This window comes from Micropterus dolomieu, linkage group LG21 (assembly GCF_021292245.1).
Source record: "Micropterus dolomieu isolate WLL.071019.BEF.003 ecotype Adirondacks linkage group LG21, ASM2129224v1, whole genome shotgun sequence".
NCBI classification, from domain to species: domain Eukaryota; kingdom Metazoa; phylum Chordata; class Actinopteri; order Centrarchiformes; family Centrarchidae; genus Micropterus; species Micropterus dolomieu.
This window is the reverse complement of record NC_060170.1, coordinates 15722874-15739946: the sequence shown is the minus strand read 5'-3', so window position 1 is coordinate 15739946 and position 17073 is coordinate 15722874. Positions and strand designations below refer to the sequence as shown.

The 17073-nt window shown below is 40.1% G+C and overlaps 2 protein-coding genes across 3 annotated transcripts in view; one reads left to right on the top strand and one right to left on the bottom strand.

The window, feature by feature from the left end:
* Positions 1 to 17073, top strand: part of pi4kab (phosphatidylinositol 4-kinase, catalytic, alpha b) — a 38288-nt gene that overhangs the window by 5879 nt on the left and 15336 nt on the right. The window contains exons 14-34 of one of the 2 annotated variants that reach the window (XM_046033857.1): positions 4602 to 4731; positions 4837 to 4932; positions 5053 to 5236; positions 5890 to 5993; positions 6299 to 6467; positions 6559 to 6609; positions 10624 to 10732; positions 11249 to 11385; positions 11473 to 11606; positions 11702 to 11784; positions 11869 to 11939; positions 12067 to 12191; positions 12710 to 12791; positions 12967 to 13050; positions 13302 to 13391; positions 13712 to 13831; positions 15111 to 15125; positions 15266 to 15358; positions 15450 to 15606; positions 15713 to 15840; positions 15961 to 16119. In XM_046033857.1, the coding sequence (XP_045889813.1) occupies positions 4602 to 4731; positions 4837 to 4932; positions 5053 to 5236; positions 5890 to 5993; positions 6299 to 6467; positions 6559 to 6609; positions 10624 to 10732; positions 11249 to 11385; positions 11473 to 11606; positions 11702 to 11784; positions 11869 to 11939; positions 12067 to 12191; positions 12710 to 12791; positions 12967 to 13050; positions 13302 to 13391; positions 13712 to 13831; positions 15111 to 15125; positions 15266 to 15358; positions 15450 to 15606; positions 15713 to 15840; positions 15961 to 16119 (2321 nt within the window). The remainder of the gene's footprint in view (positions 1 to 4601; positions 4732 to 4836; positions 4933 to 5052; positions 5237 to 5889; positions 5994 to 6298; positions 6468 to 6558; positions 6610 to 10623; positions 10733 to 11248; positions 11386 to 11472; positions 11607 to 11701; positions 11785 to 11868; positions 11940 to 12066; positions 12192 to 12709; positions 12792 to 12966; positions 13051 to 13301; positions 13392 to 13711; positions 13832 to 15110; positions 15126 to 15265; positions 15359 to 15449; positions 15607 to 15712; positions 15841 to 15960; positions 16120 to 17073) is intronic. The other variant, XM_046033858.1, reaches the window with a different exon arrangement.
* Positions 7181 to 10241, bottom strand: serpind1 (serpin peptidase inhibitor, clade D (heparin cofactor), member 1). Its single transcript, XM_046033855.1, has 7 exons — positions 10200 to 10241; positions 9776 to 10043; positions 8802 to 9445; positions 8491 to 8639; positions 8240 to 8364; positions 7939 to 8083; positions 7181 to 7769 (listed from the first exon to the last, which is right to left on the bottom strand). Exons 2-7 carry the CDS (start codon positions 10033 to 10035, stop codon positions 7578 to 7580), a joined length of 1515 nt encoding a protein of 504 aa, XP_045889811.1. The 5' UTR covers positions 10036 to 10043; positions 10200 to 10241; the 3' UTR covers positions 7181 to 7577.

Sequence of the window (17073 nt, the reverse complement as noted above, 5' to 3'; positions counted from 1 at the left end):
GTTTACCTGCTGTAACAGTGCAGTTGTATCTGAAGTAATTTTTATTTATTGTTCAATACTATCGCAAGACATATTGAGACAGTATTGATATCCATCCATACAGTGTCATGAGACACCAGCTTGCACTTCTCAAAAGAAAAATTGTGTTGGCCAGATATGACATTGGAACAACATACTGTGAACTACAGTTTGTCTGTTCCACTAGTTAATCTTTTGTTGTACAGCATTTAAAGTTTGATAACCTTTTCAAATTTTGATATAACCAGCCTGACATTATTTTTCATGCTGCACACGTATGTGGCATTTAACTGTATTTGTGTTTTTGTCATTTTCTGCTCTTCAGAATTTCTCCCGGTTGCAGAAAACTTCAGCTTCTGTCTAGTGACTCTTTTGGCAGATGTGGCTCAGAGGGACCCAGACTCCCGTCAAGAGGTCATTAAAAAGTGGTGATAAGATATTATTCTTACATTAGGGTGCATTGCAGTTGAGTGCTAAGTTAGTGTTTCTACTTTCCCCTCCAGATCTTGAACAGTATAATGGAGGTCATGCAGGTATTCCAGGACATGTGCCAAACACCGGATAATCATGATAAAGGTACACACACACACACACACACACACACACACACACACACACACACACACACACAGGCAACAAAGTGCAAAACACCAGTCCTTCAAAAAGCCTCATAAATGCTCTTTTGGCTCTAGTCTACCTGTGCAGGTATATTGTCCCTAGCCTGTTCGGCATGACTCGAGCATTTGGCCGCTACAGCAACACGGACGAAGCCCTGTTGTCTAAGTTGTTCCCCAAAGATTCGCCCCAGGCCCGCTGCGTCACAGAGGAAACAGAAGGAGTGCGGCGCAGGTCCTTCAATGACTTTCGTTCTATCCTGCCATCCTCACTGCTTACAGTGTGCCAAAGTGACTCTCTGCGCAGATACACCGGGACCAACCTGGATTCCTCTGCACAGGTGTGTGTATAGTGCTGGTTGGATTCAAGACATAGAATATTCTTCCATGCTTTGTGCTTTAATTTAAATAAAAAGTAAATGAGCGAGAAAGTCCTTTTCTTTGAGACTTTGTTATGTTTGTGGGGTGGCAGTGGTGCAATGGATAAGACTATGCCTTTGGTGTGAGAGACCCGGGTTCAATCCCCCACTGTGACCCATCCACCATTGTGTCCCTGAGCAAGACATTTAACCCCTAGTTGCTCCAGAGGCGTGTGACCTCTGACATGTATAGCAATTGTAAGTCGATTTGGATAAAAGCGTCAGCTAAATGAATAAATTTAAATGTTTGGTTACCGTTTAAAATGTGCTGTCTCATGTAGGTCTGTACAGATCCAGGAGGCCACTCACCCTGCTCTCCTACAGCCCCTAGCCCGCATTACTTTGAAGGTAAAACTCAAGAAACATAAGCTGCTTTGATTAAATTTGTGTTTGCCAATGTGAATCTGGATTCTGTCAACTCATCCTGTCTTATCATTGCCAGCCGAAAAGATGATCAGTTATGGCAGTTTTCTTTTCATAAAGTAGTCTGTGGTGCTAAGGCCTGTGTGTGCTTTATGACAATTAAAATCATTTGTATACCTATTTAGCCAACTAAATATAAACTCACATCTCACTCTTTATATTGGTCCTACATCTCACTCCAGATTGTCAAATAAACTGTTATACTTTTTTGTAATTACTGTACAGTAATCTTACTGAGAAACTGCTGTCCCCTGTCCCATGCCAGCAGTGTTTTTAGTGATAATCCATCCATCATTTTTCCTGCTGCTCATATTGGTTTGGACTCTGTAGTCATGCTGTTAAAAGGGTTAGCAGAGCAGTCAGATTGTTGTAAGTGGCCAAACCTATATCTGATTTAGATATTTCCACTTCAGCTTCATTTGACTTTGAATTTCAGCTTGTTTTCAGAATCAAAGCCAGTTCATCACATGTCTTTTGTGTCTCTGCTCTCCTTCATTTCAGGTGCCTACCCGCCAGACAGCAGCTCAGTAGATCCTGACTACTATTTCTCTACAGTCAGCTCCAGTTTCTCAATGTCTCCTCTCTTCTTGGGAGCAGGAGACAACGAGGTGGAGGTGCCTATTGATCTGCTCCGACAGCTCCTTGGCATGGTACAGTAGCCCACTATCTGTTTACCAAGATATTGCCTCTCTTGGCTCCCATCCTGAATGCGTATTTTGCGACTTTACCAGTGATGGTATGTATTGTTAATTTACAGGTGAAGAAGTTTGTTTCCGAGTCTTTTTTGGAAACTCTGAATGCCACTATGACAGAAGTTACAGAGGTACATAAAATAACCACTCTCTGTACAAAAGAAAATGTGAACAGTAAATTCAAAGTTAAAATTCTGCCATTATCAGTTAAATAATCGTCTCTGTCATTGTCTCTTCTGTTTGTTGTTAAGTCTAATCCTGGAATCAACCTCTGTTACAAAACCTTCAGTGACCCGCTCTATGTGTGTGTGTTCAAAATGCTGAGGGACACACTATACTACATGAAAGGTAAAGCATCATAAATAGCTTATTTATTATGCATTAAAGCCTGCATTAAATTGCTACTGTTGTATTTTCTAGTCCATTAGAGAGACTGCTTGACAAATGTTCATGCTCTCTGCATCTTTCTCAGCCCTGCAGCCAGCATTTGTACGGGAAGTGCACGACTTTGTACTGGAACAGTTTAGCAGCAGTCAATCAGAGTTGCAGCGAATACTTCATGACACGAGCGGGCTGCTGGGTGAACAGAGTCCCCTCAAACTCCGTTGCCAAGCCAATGCTGCCTGCGTGGATCTCATGGTGTGGGCCGTCAAAGATGAGCAAGGTAATCAATTGCTGCAGAGTGTGAGCAGAGCATTGTGTTGAGATGTTATAATCAGAGGGATACTGGATATGTTTTCATTTATTTTGGTTGCATCACTTTTTCTTCCTGGTGCGTTTTTTTTTTTCAGGAGCTGAGAATTTGTGCACCAAACTGTCAGAGAAGCTGCAGTCGAAAACCTCTAGTAAAGTCATCATTGCTCACATGCCCCTGCTCATCTGTTGCCTACAGGTATAATGCTACAAGGTAGAAAGAGCACCAAGATATTTGCTCAGCTAGAAGTGAAATATATCAAAATGCACTAGATCATCGGATTCTGTCTAGAAACTTACTTCACTAAAAGTGAGCATCAGGTATCCTGATGGTTCAGGTTGGTAAGGGACATGCTTGTCTGGTTTTGAAGCTGACCCAGACCTGTGTTTCATGTCATGAAGTTCTATTATTTATTAGGTATTCATTTTTAAATTTCTCTTATTGTTTCCCTTTCTGTTTCAGGGCCTGGGGCGTCTGTGTGAGAGGTTTCCTGTAGTTGCTCACTCTGCCACAACCTCTCTCAGGGATTTCCTGGTGGTTCCTTCCCCTGTTCTTATAAAACTTTACAAGTATCACAGCCAGTACAACACAGGTAAATATACTTATTTATATATTTTATTTGTAAGGAGTTATGTACAATATTTAACTTAAATGTTACCATTTGATGTATTGTACCATAGTTCGCCTACAGCTAATTTTCCTCTGTAGTCCCTCAGTAGTCACAGTTAAAACAGTATACACATAAGTTAACTGGACAAACAAGGCAAGACCCATAAAACACACACACATAGTACATCACACTCACACACTAGTACATCTTATACAAACGCACTATGTTGTCAGCAACAAATTAAAAGCAGATATTTGTGTACAAAGCAAAACCAATAAAATGCAGTTAATAGTTACAGAGTTGAGTGGCTGTTAGCAGGCTTTTCAATATATAATACTAATAATTTAATATACTAATTACTTACTAAGACTGAAAACTCCCTTATTTTACAGCATTATGATTTTATTATGTAAAATACTTAAGCTCATAATAAGGATATTGTTCTTAAGGGTATTTATGCAAATAAACATTGTTCTAATTTAATTTTTGATGCTGTTAAGTCCTCACAGATTCATGGCAGTACCAGTTCCTATAAGTCAGATGAGGTATATCTGTAAATCCTGATTAAAAGCAGAGGAGTGAGTCTGACACTGGCTATACAATGGCTGATGTTTTGAAATGTAATATTTAACTAATCCAAATTGATATTTCACAGTTAACACAAAAACAAAATATAACATTTTCCTAAAACTTTGAGTTTATCTACGATACACCCAGAAGGAACTTACTTATCCCAAATATAGCACAAATAATCAGATCCAGAACTAAATTGGACAAGAGTGCTGTGGCTGATGATACCGTGACAAATATACGTCAGTAACAGTGTCATTGTCACATTAAGCTCACATCTACTATTGATCTGAACAGTGTGTTTATTGATGAGCAGCTACAAAAACAGACAAATGGAAATGCAATTCAAGTTACTGATTTTTTTTCTGTGTTGTCCTCCACTGTGTAGTACTTTTTCATAGATTAGCTGCTAATTTAACATGCTTTGAATTTTAGATTTAGCACTACAATCAGCCTTTTTCTTTTCTGTGTAGGATCATATAATGTTTTAAAAATTTTTTTTGTATTGATGATTAACTTCGATTCTGTCTTTGCTGTTATCATTCAATAATTTTTTTTAAGGCACAGGAGAAATTAGGATAAATGTGACCAATGAGCACTCTCAGTCCACCTTCAACGTCCTGTCAAACAGGAAAGACCAGCCGTCGATGTACGAGCAGCTCAGAGACATTTCCATTGACAATATATGCAGGTCAGACAAAAACAGGTGGCATAGCTGTGATTAGAAAATACAATTTATTTATTTATTTTTTTAACTTCCATTGTTAAGCTCTGTGTTGTATCTCTTATGTATCAGATGTCTGAAAGCTGGTCTGACCATGGATAATGTGATAGTGGAGGCCTTTCTGGCCAGTCTGTCCAACCGCCTATACATTTCACAGGAGAATGACAAGTGAGCCACATTTCTGGTTGGAAAAGCAAGCTACAGTGTGGCTTGTTTTCATCCTGAATGTTTTCAAGTCCTAACACTGATGATTAGCTACTCTAAAAATAAAACTTGTCTTTCTGCCAGGGATGCCCATCTGATCCCAGATCACACCATTCGAGCGCTGGGCCACATTGCAGTGGCTCTGAGAGACACTCCTAAAGTCATGGAGCACATCTTACAAATCCTTCAGCAAAAGTTCTGCCAGCCTCCGTCACAGCTGGATGTGCTTATCATCGACCAGCTTGGCTGCATGGTCATTACAGGAAATGTGAGTTGAAAGAGACAATGAAAAGACATTTTTAGTGAATCATGCCTCCATTATTTTATACATTTATGCCTAAAAAGAGATATTGGGGAAGTACATAACGACCAGGGGATCATTCATAAGTGTAAAGCATTGGTATAGTAGGAGAGGGTGTGCAGATTTATTTGATAACTGTGTTATATTCAATGAATTTGTATTACTATTGCTTAAATAGAAGCAGCGTAACTCTTTTTTTCTGGCAGGCTGCAATTACTGGAAACCTGCTGGCTGCTGTTTACTTGCTCAGTACAGTGTGCATAAAGAATAGGTTCTAGTATTCTAGTCAACGCCCTCATTGGTGTGTAATGGCATGTTTTAGACCACAAGTGTACCCAGAATGCAATAGACTACAATTAACAAAGGACTGGAAAAGGATCTGACCTTATACAGCAGATACAGATCACTTACAAAATGCTTTCCTGTGTCCTGATACAGACCTTACCTATTTGCTCATCCCTAATAATGGGATTTTTGATTTTGAGAAAATTGTAAATGTAATATATACCAAGTAAGAAACAAATTAAGCAACAAATATGAAATAAAAGCATTTTATGATCTATCTTGAGTTTAACTGATTAGTGCCTGTACAGTCTTACTTCTGTCTGTCTGTCTTGTAGCAATACATCTATCAGGAGGTGTGGAACCTGTTCCAGCAGATCAGTGTGAAGGCCAGTTCAGTGGTCTACTCTGCTACCAAAGACTACAGAGATCAAGGTTACAGGTCAGCACCTGCTCTCACTCTGTTCACAGAAGTACTAGTCGCACAAGGGTACTGTTGTTGTATACAGTAGAAGCAGGAAATGTAGTTGGGAAAATATTTATAATTGTTGCTCTTTGCTCACTGCTGCTAAGTGGTCAGCAGTAGTAGACAATAATAGTAATGCACATTCCCCTGGTGTGTGTGTGTGTGTGTGTGTGTGTGTGTGTGTGTTTGTGTAAAATCTCTTGTTGGTCTTCTGTACTGCACATTTGTTTCTACATTGAGTTTGAGTGTTGTCTCAATCTGTGCTGTCTTTCCACCCCAAGACACTGCTCTCTGGCAGTGATAAATGCGCTGGCCAACATTGCAGCCAACCTGCAGGGGGAGCCACTCGTGGACGAACTCATGGTGAACCTTTTAGAACTGTTTGTCCAGCTGGGCCTGGAAGGAAAGAGAGCCAGCGAGAGGGCCTCAGATAAGGGACCAGCACTGAAGGTACGTGCTTTAACGCGTAAACATTTAAACACAACAGGAAATTGATAACAGCAGTGTTGGTAAGTTGGTAAGGGCTCTTTATCTCCCGTAGGCATCAGGTAGTGCTGGAAATCTCGGAGTCCTCATTCCAGTGATTGCTGTGGTGAGTATGTGATGTCTGCACAAACAGCTGCCCTTTTGAAGACAGTTCCCATTTATTTAAGATGAGAATTTGTGTTAGAATACCCAAATAGAGCACATTTAAATGATCAACACAAGTATTTGATTGTGTCAGAAGAGTCCGAGTGGTTAGTTAGCATTTAACTCTATAAACAAATATTTACCGTTAGCTGCAGTACAAACATCTGTGTCACCAGTTCACTGCTGAATGTTGTTACTATCATACAATCTAGTTTTTCTTAAGATATATTATTATATAGCATTATTACTAATTACTATTAACTTAGCTACTAGTTAACTAGCTGTTAACTATTAATCGTAAATTGTCCTACAATTGTGTACCAATTAGTAGTGTTTTCGTCGTCGTATTGAGGTAATAATAGTTTTTAATAATTTTACATAGTTTGAAGTAATCGCTTAATAATTATAATATTGTGTTATAATTATATATTCATTACAATGAATTCATAATAAGATAAGATACATTTCTTTCATGAAAATGCTCCCCAAATAACAAAATTAATGTAACACTTGTCTGACAGAAACTTGTCTAGTATTGTTATATAATATTTTATTATCCCCTTTCCTGTGGTATCCGTGTTTCCATAGTCTTTCTGGAATTATTACAGTACGACATTAGGGTAATGACAGTTATATAATGTCAGGTTTAAGATAAAACATTAACAGACAGAAAACAAGCCTAAATACTCTCAGCAGACTCACAACACTTTGAGAAACATGCGGGAGAAGTTTGAATTTTCTGTAAGAGACTACATACACATAAAGACTCATTACTTGATGTTACATTTACATATTGTACTAATAGATGTAACTGCCTATTAAAACAACAACTCCAGCTATTAAAATCAGGAATGTTTTAGCTGGAAGTTGAAACCAACATGGACTTTGTAGGGAATAGATTAGCTGTTTAGAAGGGCTTTGTGGTCAAGTTTAGCTCTGTGAAGGATTGACCACCCGGCCCATGAACACAAGGCAGTCTGTGCGGTGCTCGTAGATCAGAAAGAGGAAGGGCTGGTCCACAGTGAAGCGGATCTGAGAGGAGAGGGGCATGAAGCCCACCTGGGTCAGAGCAGCGGCCTCTGTCCCCTCTTCATTCACAGTGATGGTTCCCTGGTGCTTCAGCTGTGGAGGTTAAAAGGCCATCATTATTTTGAAATAGTTTGTAGGGATTATTGATTGCAGTAGAAAAGATGTCCAGGTGACTAAATGACCAACAACCCTTTCTTTCATTTTGATGTTCAATTATTATAATTTTTTTTATAAAATGACTGACTGATTTAGTCCTACTCACCCAGTTCATAGCAACCTTTTCAGAAGTCATTCCAGAGAAATCTCCACTCTCCTGGAACAAGTCAGTGAGGCCCATCTCCTTCAAATTTTCAATCAAGTCATAGTTCTGCTCCAATTTAAATCGAGGTAACACCACCTCCCGAGTCCTGAAGGGACGCATAGAAAAGTTTTATCTTGGTATAGCTTTTAAATCTCCATTAGATCTAAATCTTTTCAGCATTTTAATCCATTAACTATAAAGGAGTTGCCACTGAAAAAACATTTCTTGCTGTTTATTAGTTTTTTAGGAGAATGCTGCTGACCTGTTTGTCATGTTTTTGAGCCACCTGTTGACAACAGTGGGAGAGATCTCCTGCTCCAAGGTCCTCATGCCAGTGATCTTTCTGGGCAAGGCAATGAGCATACTGATCTGTCCTGTGTATGGGAGCTGAAAATAAACAAAAGCTTACATTATTATTATGCAGCTCAGTTGACTTGTTTATGGGTCGATTGAAAGAGCGTTCCACTCGTCAGAAGCCAATTTACGTTTTCAAACGAATGTGAGGCCACACACCTGTAGGATGTCACACTCCAGTTCGTGGTCGGCAGCAGCCAGGTAGTTCCCCTTGTTGGTCATCATTGGCACACGTACATTTGTCTTTTCATTAACTCGGAAGTTGCGATAGTGAGTCATTTCTTTGGGGAATTTTTGTTCCCATGTACCTTTTTTATTCAAACACAAAGTCAAAGACTCATATGTTAACATTGTGATTCAAATAATTAAACAAAGCTGCTGTAATTTAACTTTCCCAAATTCTGCTACATTGAAATCATACGCATCAATTGAAAGTAGGTGGAGGCACGTGTGTCTCTACTTTCACTCACCTTTGAAGTACAGGTAGTTGAGCAGCATCAGCGCCATATTTGGGTCCACACTCTTGAGCGGTTCCTTGATCAGCCCTTTGGTCAGTTTTAGGATGCGACGGTTGGCCTTTTCCAGAAAGGCAGGGTCCCTGAAGTCCACCGACTGTGGCTCTGCAAAATAATAAGCCTTTGTCTCTGCACGGAAAGCTTCTTTCACTGAGACATCCTTCTTTACGTAGACATCGTTTACAGAGCGCAACGTGTAACCAAAGTTCCTCCTGAAGAGCCTGTGCGTCAGTTTCCTGAAGAGCTTGTGCACTGTCGTGTTGTCATAGTGATGGCTAGCATTGACAAACTCTGCGAATCTTAGAGCTTTGTAGATCTGATCATGGGTTCCAGGTCCTGCCCCTAAAGACATCATCCCCATAGCGATGGAGATCCCAGCAGGTGCCAGCAGGATGTTGTCACTCTGGTTGACATCGTTACGAATACTTCGATAAAGGTTAAAACCGAAATGGGCATTAACTGTGTTGAGCCGTTGAAGGCGGGACCGACCGTGGAATAGCCGTAAGAGTTTGGCACGGCGAATCTTTGGGTCGGAGGGTTCGGCAAAGATGTCAATGTCTGGGGCAGGTGTGGCAATCTCATCTATCTCATCCCCTTCACTGAAAAATATCAAACTCATCATCCAGCCATTAACAAGTAAAATCACTGTTTGCATTATACAGTAGTTGTTTTGTTAATTACTGATTTTTAACATTTTATAGACACACTGTTATTTACACAGTTTATGTACACTTAGGCATATAGATATTCCCAGCAATGAATAGGGAAAATAAAGATTTGGAAACTGAGTTGGCACCAGTTAATGTGTCTTTTACCTATGGCCCATCATATTCAAGTCCTTTCTTTCACTGTATTACGTCATTACTTCCCCAATTTCTTTTCTCAGCTTTTTGTTTTTGATATACTCCACTACAACAGTTAATACTCACATGTAGTCGTCACTGCCCGCAGCCAGAATCTTATCAAAATCAATGTAATCTTCATCCTCAAAGCCATCGAAAACGAGGTCATTGGTGACAGTGTTTTCTTTGTGAAACGCCAAAGGGATGGCCTCTACATCCACTGCCCCCCCTTCAAAGCCTCTGGGGTCTGGTTGAGGGTCAGTAAAGTGAGAGCCGAGGTCTTTGATACCAGCCAGAGATGGACTGACAAGCAGGCAGGCCACAGAGATGACTGTGATGACCCACATCCTAAAGGCTGAGGCAGAAGGAATGGGCATATAATTAATAATATTATTGACATTTAGTAGATTTGATTGAATTTAGCAATGAAATCATGTCTTCATTGGCTAAAAATACAAAATATTTTAAATTCTCTTAATAGCAGTGTCTAACAGTCTGTAACATGTCTTACCTTTACTGTGTGCTGGCGGGAATTGCTGTGTTGCGTCTGTTTGTAGGACTAGGAGCAGAGAATTGAATACAAAACTGAACTTTGATGTGGGCTCCTCCTGAACAAATAGACCAGATCAAACAGAACAAAAAGTGCTGTGACCGACTAAAGTCTTTAACTCTTCACAATTCAGGTTATCTGTTAATAACATTTAATATTAATTAACTATTAAGGGGCTAGTAGTCTTGTAAGAGATAGTTTGCTGTTTGTTTATATTATTTGTATGTCTTTATTTTATCCAGTGTGCAGCATATCCAAAAAGATTTTATCTATTTGTATTTGAAGGAGTTTCTATTTTACCACTCCTTTCCCTCACAACAGAATGTGATAATTTGTGTAATGGATCATTAATCCCTTTTCCTGTGGCCATTCTTCAAACTCACAGTTGACCAGGCGACTCCCTCCAATCAAAGAGGCAAAGCCCCGTCTCCAGAAGCTGTTCAGGGACTTCTGGTTGTACTCTGTGGTCATGGGTTTTGCTGTGGAAGGATCAGGTGAGCAAGGGATGAACCGATTTTAGTATGCTACATGTTTAGTAGAAAGTAGAAGAAACTTTTGCACTATAGCACATAAAATGAATGGGAGCTGATATTTAAAGGTGCAAGTCAGTAGCTTTGCCGCATCACAAACTTTCTTCCCTGTTCAGTGTTGAAGTTTTGCGAGTTTCAAAACATCAAGGCCCACTGCCTTCATTTGTAGGTCCTATTTTCTCAGAGTTGTTTGTCCAGGCTATGGCAAGAGAAGTTACAATAAGTTGTTGTGGTAAATGCACCTTTAAATAATTACGGAGATTTATTTTATACCAAAGGGTTAGCGATTCCTAGAAATGTTTTGGTTCATTAAATAAGATGGAGATGGATGTTGATTTTTTTCTATCCCCAGTATCAACACAGCTATGTTCACAGGTCTAAATGATTAATTCAGATTACAGATATGAGCATACCAACATCAGTGTCAGTCATTACAGTCCAGTGCTCCCTCATTTCTGGATATATATTTTGTCTTTTCAGGGCTTTGGCCAGAAGAGTGGTATGAAGGTGTGTGTGAGATTGCCACCAAGTCTCCTCTTCTCACCTTTCCCAGTGGGGAACCCCTTCGCTCCGAACTGCAATACAACTCTGCCCTGAAAAATGATACAGTCACGCCGGTACAGTGTTCAAAATGTAGTAAGGTTGTGAAAATACTTCTTAAAAGTCCAGGACTAATCTTTAAATTATTTATTTCTGTTTTTCAGGCAGAGTTGAGCGAACTGCGGGCAACCATCAGCAATCTCCTTGACCCACCTCCTGAAGTATCTGCCCTCATTAACAAGCTAGACTTTGCCATGTCCACGTACCTGCTCTCAGTCTACAGACTAGAATACATGAGGTCAGCTCCTTTACACTTTACATTGTTAATTATTTGTATATTATGAGGTCAGATTACAAAACTGTATTTCTGTCTTTCCTACTGCACTCTTTCAGGATGCTGCGATCGAACGATCCCGACAGGTTCCAGGTCATGTTTCGATACTTTGAAGACAAAGCCATCCAGAAAGACAAATCTGGTGAGGGTTTTACACCTCTTCACCTCTGGCCATTCTTTTACTCATGCTGATTATTTTCTAAAATTCATGTGTTTTTCTTCACAGGCATGATGCTGTGTATTATATGTGTTGGTGATAAGGTGTTTGATGTCTTCCTCCAAATGATGGCTGAGAAGGTTAGGTAGCATGGTTTCTTCTAAAATTTGGGTAGTAAACAATTTCAAAAGCCTTAGACGTCTTGTTGACCGTATGTCTTATTCTTCAATATCAATAAATACCAAAGTATATTTCTCATGTTTTTAGCCCAAGACCAAAGCGCACGAGGAGGAATTGGAGCGTCATGCCCAATTCTTATTGGTCAACTTTAACCACACTCACAAGAGGATCCGCAGAGTGGCTGACAAATATCTCTCTGGTTTGGCTGAGACGTGAGTGTAAATGATTCAAGAACCTCGTCAGCCTAAATTTTTCCCTGTCATGTTTCAAAGTGTGAGGCATGCCTCCCTTGAGGGGCTCCAAACAGTTTCAGGGGAGGCTCAGTGAATGGAAGTGAAACAATATTACATTACTTATTGCATTAGTTATCAAAAGGAGATCACATAGAATAGCCTACATGTGTGAGAGTTCAGAGATACAGTAGTTTTGGGGAACTTCCCCCCCCCCCAATCAGGCATAAACTAATAAATGCCTCAGGAAAAATCTTTTTTAAAACTATTTGGTGTAGTCAGAAGTTATGTCAAACAGCAATATTAGGCTATTTTGGCTCAAATGTTGAGGGTCTTGGGATCAGATATAATCATGATCCCATATGCATCCAGGAATTGAGCGAACTTACCAAGTAAACGGGGTGCCGTTTCCGTAACTTGGTATGAGGCAGTCTCAGACTTTGAAAACCCCTGTTTTACACAGTATTATTCCTGTTTGTCATATATGTTACTTCTACTAGTTTCCCCCATCTGCTTTGGAGCGGTCGTGTGTTGAAGACCATGTTGGACATCTTGCAGACACTCTCTCTGTCATTAAGTGCTGTAAGTATCAGTGGAGGGCAGGTGTGAACAACCCAGGTTGTTAGTTTGAATCCCTATAGTGAACAAGAACATCTAGGGGTGGGAAATAAAATTGTGTTGTATCTCTTTTGGTGCAGTGTATAGATATGTGCAACTATATGTTTCGGTTGCAAAAATATCTTCTCTGTTTATTTAGGACATCCACAAGGATCAACCATACTATGACATTCCAGACACCCCCTACAGGATCACTGTTCCTGATACATATGAGGCCCGAGAGGTGAGTTTGAACTGTTAGTACACTTATGACCACTAGAGGACAGCACAGTATTTGTTTTAAAGACAGAAGTGGCCTTTTTTCTTACTCCGTTCTTTTTGGATTGTTAAATCTGTTCATCAGTTAAATAATCCTTTGTTTTGGTTTTTATGAGATGTTTTACAAATTACATTTTATTGACATTAACTGTCTTACAACACTTATGTTCTTTATTTCATAAATTATTGTATCCTGGTTTCCTCATCTCCTTGTAGAGCATAGTGAAAGACTTTGCTGCTCGCTGTGGTGAGATCCTGAAAGAGGCAATGAAATGGGCCCCTTCAGTCACAAAGTCCCACCTACAGGTGAATTTCTATACCTTTATGTTTCCTCATAGTAGAGATCTCTTCTTTGACATCATAAATATCTACAGAACTGGGGAGTTGGAGATGGTTAACACACACTCAATTAAAGGAGTGCATTTAATTGTAACTACTGCTTACTTTTAGTTAAGAAAAAACTAACAAAAGTGGCTGCACTGAAAGCAAGTATAAGAAAAGTCATCATTGTATATTTTGACTATAGAGGATATTTGTCATTGTTGTTCCATTATTGCTTTTCTTTTCCCCCCTTTCTGTATTTTGGTCCATTCCTATATCTTACCTGAATGTCATGTCTTGTGCAGGAGTACTTGAACAAACATCAGAACTGGGTCTCAGGACTGTCCCAGCATACTGGCCTGGCCATGGCCACAGAGAGCATATTGCACTTTGCAGGCTACAACAGACAGAGTACTACGCTTGGCGTGAGTCACACACACACACACATGCTGGTATCCCTGCAGGTTTGCACACAAACCCTTTCCCAGATTAAAGGCAGGTTGAATTTAGACAAATTTACACATCCCAAATTAATGATGTGGTCTGAGCTACCTGTCACATTTTAGTATTCAAAGACTGCAGAACAAGTGTCAGGCTGTCCCCTTAACATAGTGGATTGTGTGAAACATTGTTTAGACATAAATCATAAAAAACCACAACACAAGCCCTTTTAGAGCATTGAGGATGCAATAAGTTATTGTGTGCTACCATCGGCCTTACAGACTTGTTGATTTGATGCTTATTAACATTTGTCCAACATGTCTAACACGTTAACAAATGTGCTTTTTAGTTGCTTTGTCAAAGTCTTTGCAGTTTTGTTTACACTGAGCAGAAGTGTCTTGTATCCTTCATGCAAATATGTTTTATTATTTTTTTCTTTATGTATTATTGCTCTGTAAACACTGGGAATCTACAAATGGGTGACAATTTAAAGGAAAAACCAAACTCAACATAAAGTGCCAGTACCAGAACAGCTTCACTGCTCCTTGCCAAGTCTGTGGAACTCTGTTGGAGGGATGAACAAGATGTTCCCTCATTTATATATACCACCTTTAGTTAATCAGGTCCTCTCATTGAGGTCAGGATCTCTTGCAAGAGACCTGAGTGCAGCAGATAGAAAGAAAGAAAGAAAGAAAGAAAGAAAGAACCAGAGCCAGACATAACAAAAGGACATAATAGCACCAGAGTCAGTCACAGACATCACTAAATAGATTTGAAGATAAATATATATATATATATATATAATTTGGTGTTATGGTGGTGGAGAGCATTGTCTTACACGTTTGTCGTTTTTCACAAGTATTCAGTGAGACCTGGTGCATAGAAGCATCTGCATTTGAAATGTTTCTCCACTCTCTTTATTCAGGTGTTTCCTTTAATCAGTCCCCTGTCTGTAGTTGTTTACAGCCCTATATGTCCATGTGTGCGTGCTTATTAGTCTGTGTGATATTATTTTGCTTGCTATGCATTTCCTATGTGTTCTGGATCAAGCGTTCTGCTATATCTGTCTTTTCATTTGCTTCATTTGTTGTATTTTATCTTTATTAAACTGCACCGAACTGCCTACCTGGTTGCTTGCCTGGTTTACGGATTTGCTGGTTGCCTGGTTACTTACCTGCAATGGACGGGTGGGTTGGTTGGCTGGTTGCCCATTTGGCTAACTGGTTATGCTGGTGCTGTCCTCCACCATGTGGCCAACCGTAGGCTGCTTTCCCTCAGGTTGGTCTAAACACTAAATGCAGAGAGACAGGTTTCAGGCATGATACCTTTAGGATATCCAGAAGTGTTACGTATATTACTTTCCTAGCTTGCGACTGTGTCCTGGCCCTAAGCGGCTCCGAAACTGTGTTGTTCATTAGACCACCCAGCTGACAGAGAGACCAGCGTGTGTGAAGAAGGACTACTCCAACTTCATGGCATCACTAAACCTGCGGAACCGCTACACAGGAGAGGTGAAGTCTTAATATTATAAAGATTGATGTGACTTTCCTGGACTTTCTGCATACAGTATGATTAATACTTGTCTGTTTATGTGCTGTCCAGGTGGCTGGTATGATCCAGTTCTCAGAGGCGACTCACAGCCAGTCAGACCTCAGCAAGATGATGATCCATCAGATGACCAGCGCTCTGGACAGAAAAGACCCAGAGGGCTTCACCCAGGTCATGTTCAAGATGGCCGCCCTGCTCATAACTACCAAAAGTGAGCAGCTCTGCTTCATTTGATTTTATATTTATCATCTTTCAGCAATAGTGCTGTTTTTTTCATACAATTCAGTTATGGTAAATTTCAATATTTTTTCTTTCAGACTGCGATCCTCAGCTCCTGCACCATCTGTGTTGGTCTCCTCTGAAGATGTTTACAGAACATGGCATGGAAACTGCTATTGCCTGCTGGGAATGGCTCCTGGCTGCACACAACGGTGTGGAAGTGCCAGTATGTTTATTTATCACTTTTCATGAAATCATATGAATAATTAGTTACATGAATGTGTGTCTTGGTCAAGATATATTGTATAATAGATTCATTCTTATCTTCTCTTTTCTGTCTGCCTAGTTCATGCGTGAGATGGCAGGAGCTTGGCAGATGACAGTAGAGCTGAAGATGGGTTTGTTTTCTGAGGCCAAGGTAGAGGCCGGCCCTCTGGCTGTCTCAGAGGAGAGTCAACCTGCACCATGTGCACCTGATGTCATCCCTCACTTCCTCTGGATAGAGGTCAGTGACACACAGACATAAACTTATTTGGTTTCTTGTCCTCTCTGTTGCTAGCTTGTACTTTCTGGTTGTTTTAAGTTGTTTTAAACTTCAGTATCCAAAGTTCACTGAACTTGATGTCAGTAAAATACACACAGCATGCTCATGTTCACCAATCCACTGGGCTTTAATGCAGTGACGCTACTCTAAAGGTGCATACTGTAGGAACATTAGCAAATCTCTTAAACATGAAACATTTAAATTTGTTACATTGTCTGCTAACAGTCTGCTTGCTTGATGTTGTTTAGGAGACAGTTTTCATTTTATTCTGTTTTGGTTTATCACTTTCTGTGGGTGGAGATTTAATTATGGAGATTACCCACTTTTTGGACAGTTAAAAAAATTAATTTTTGGGGGGATGAAACTTGAAGAGTTTACCATTTTGCTGCATGTCTGTCTGCATTTCACCTAGAACGTTTCTATAATGTTCATGTATTTTTCATAAAATTGAGTTGAACTGACATTTTAAAAAAACTCCAGGACCTTATGCCGTCGCTCCCGTCCTCCATCACAAGAGTGATAGTCCATGTCGGAACAAATGACACAGCTCTTCGGCAGTCTGAGCTGACAAAATCAGATTTTAACCGTCTTTTTTACTTTTTAAAGCAGTGTGGAAAGTCCGTTTTTATCTCTGGTCCCATTCCCACAGTTGGTCGCGGTGCTGGCCGCTTCAGTAGACTCCTTGGCCTCCACGACTGGCTCCAGTCCGCCTGCAGGGCTCACCGTGTGTTTTATGTGGATAATTTTAATATTTTCTGGCAAAGAATGTCTCTTTTTAAGACAGACGGACTTCACCAAAACAAACAGGGCTCAGAAATGTTAGCTGCGCACATACAGCATGTGGTGCGGTCCACACATGACTTACGTGAATGACTAATCATTCATGCAGCACACCTGGACACACCACCGCTCACT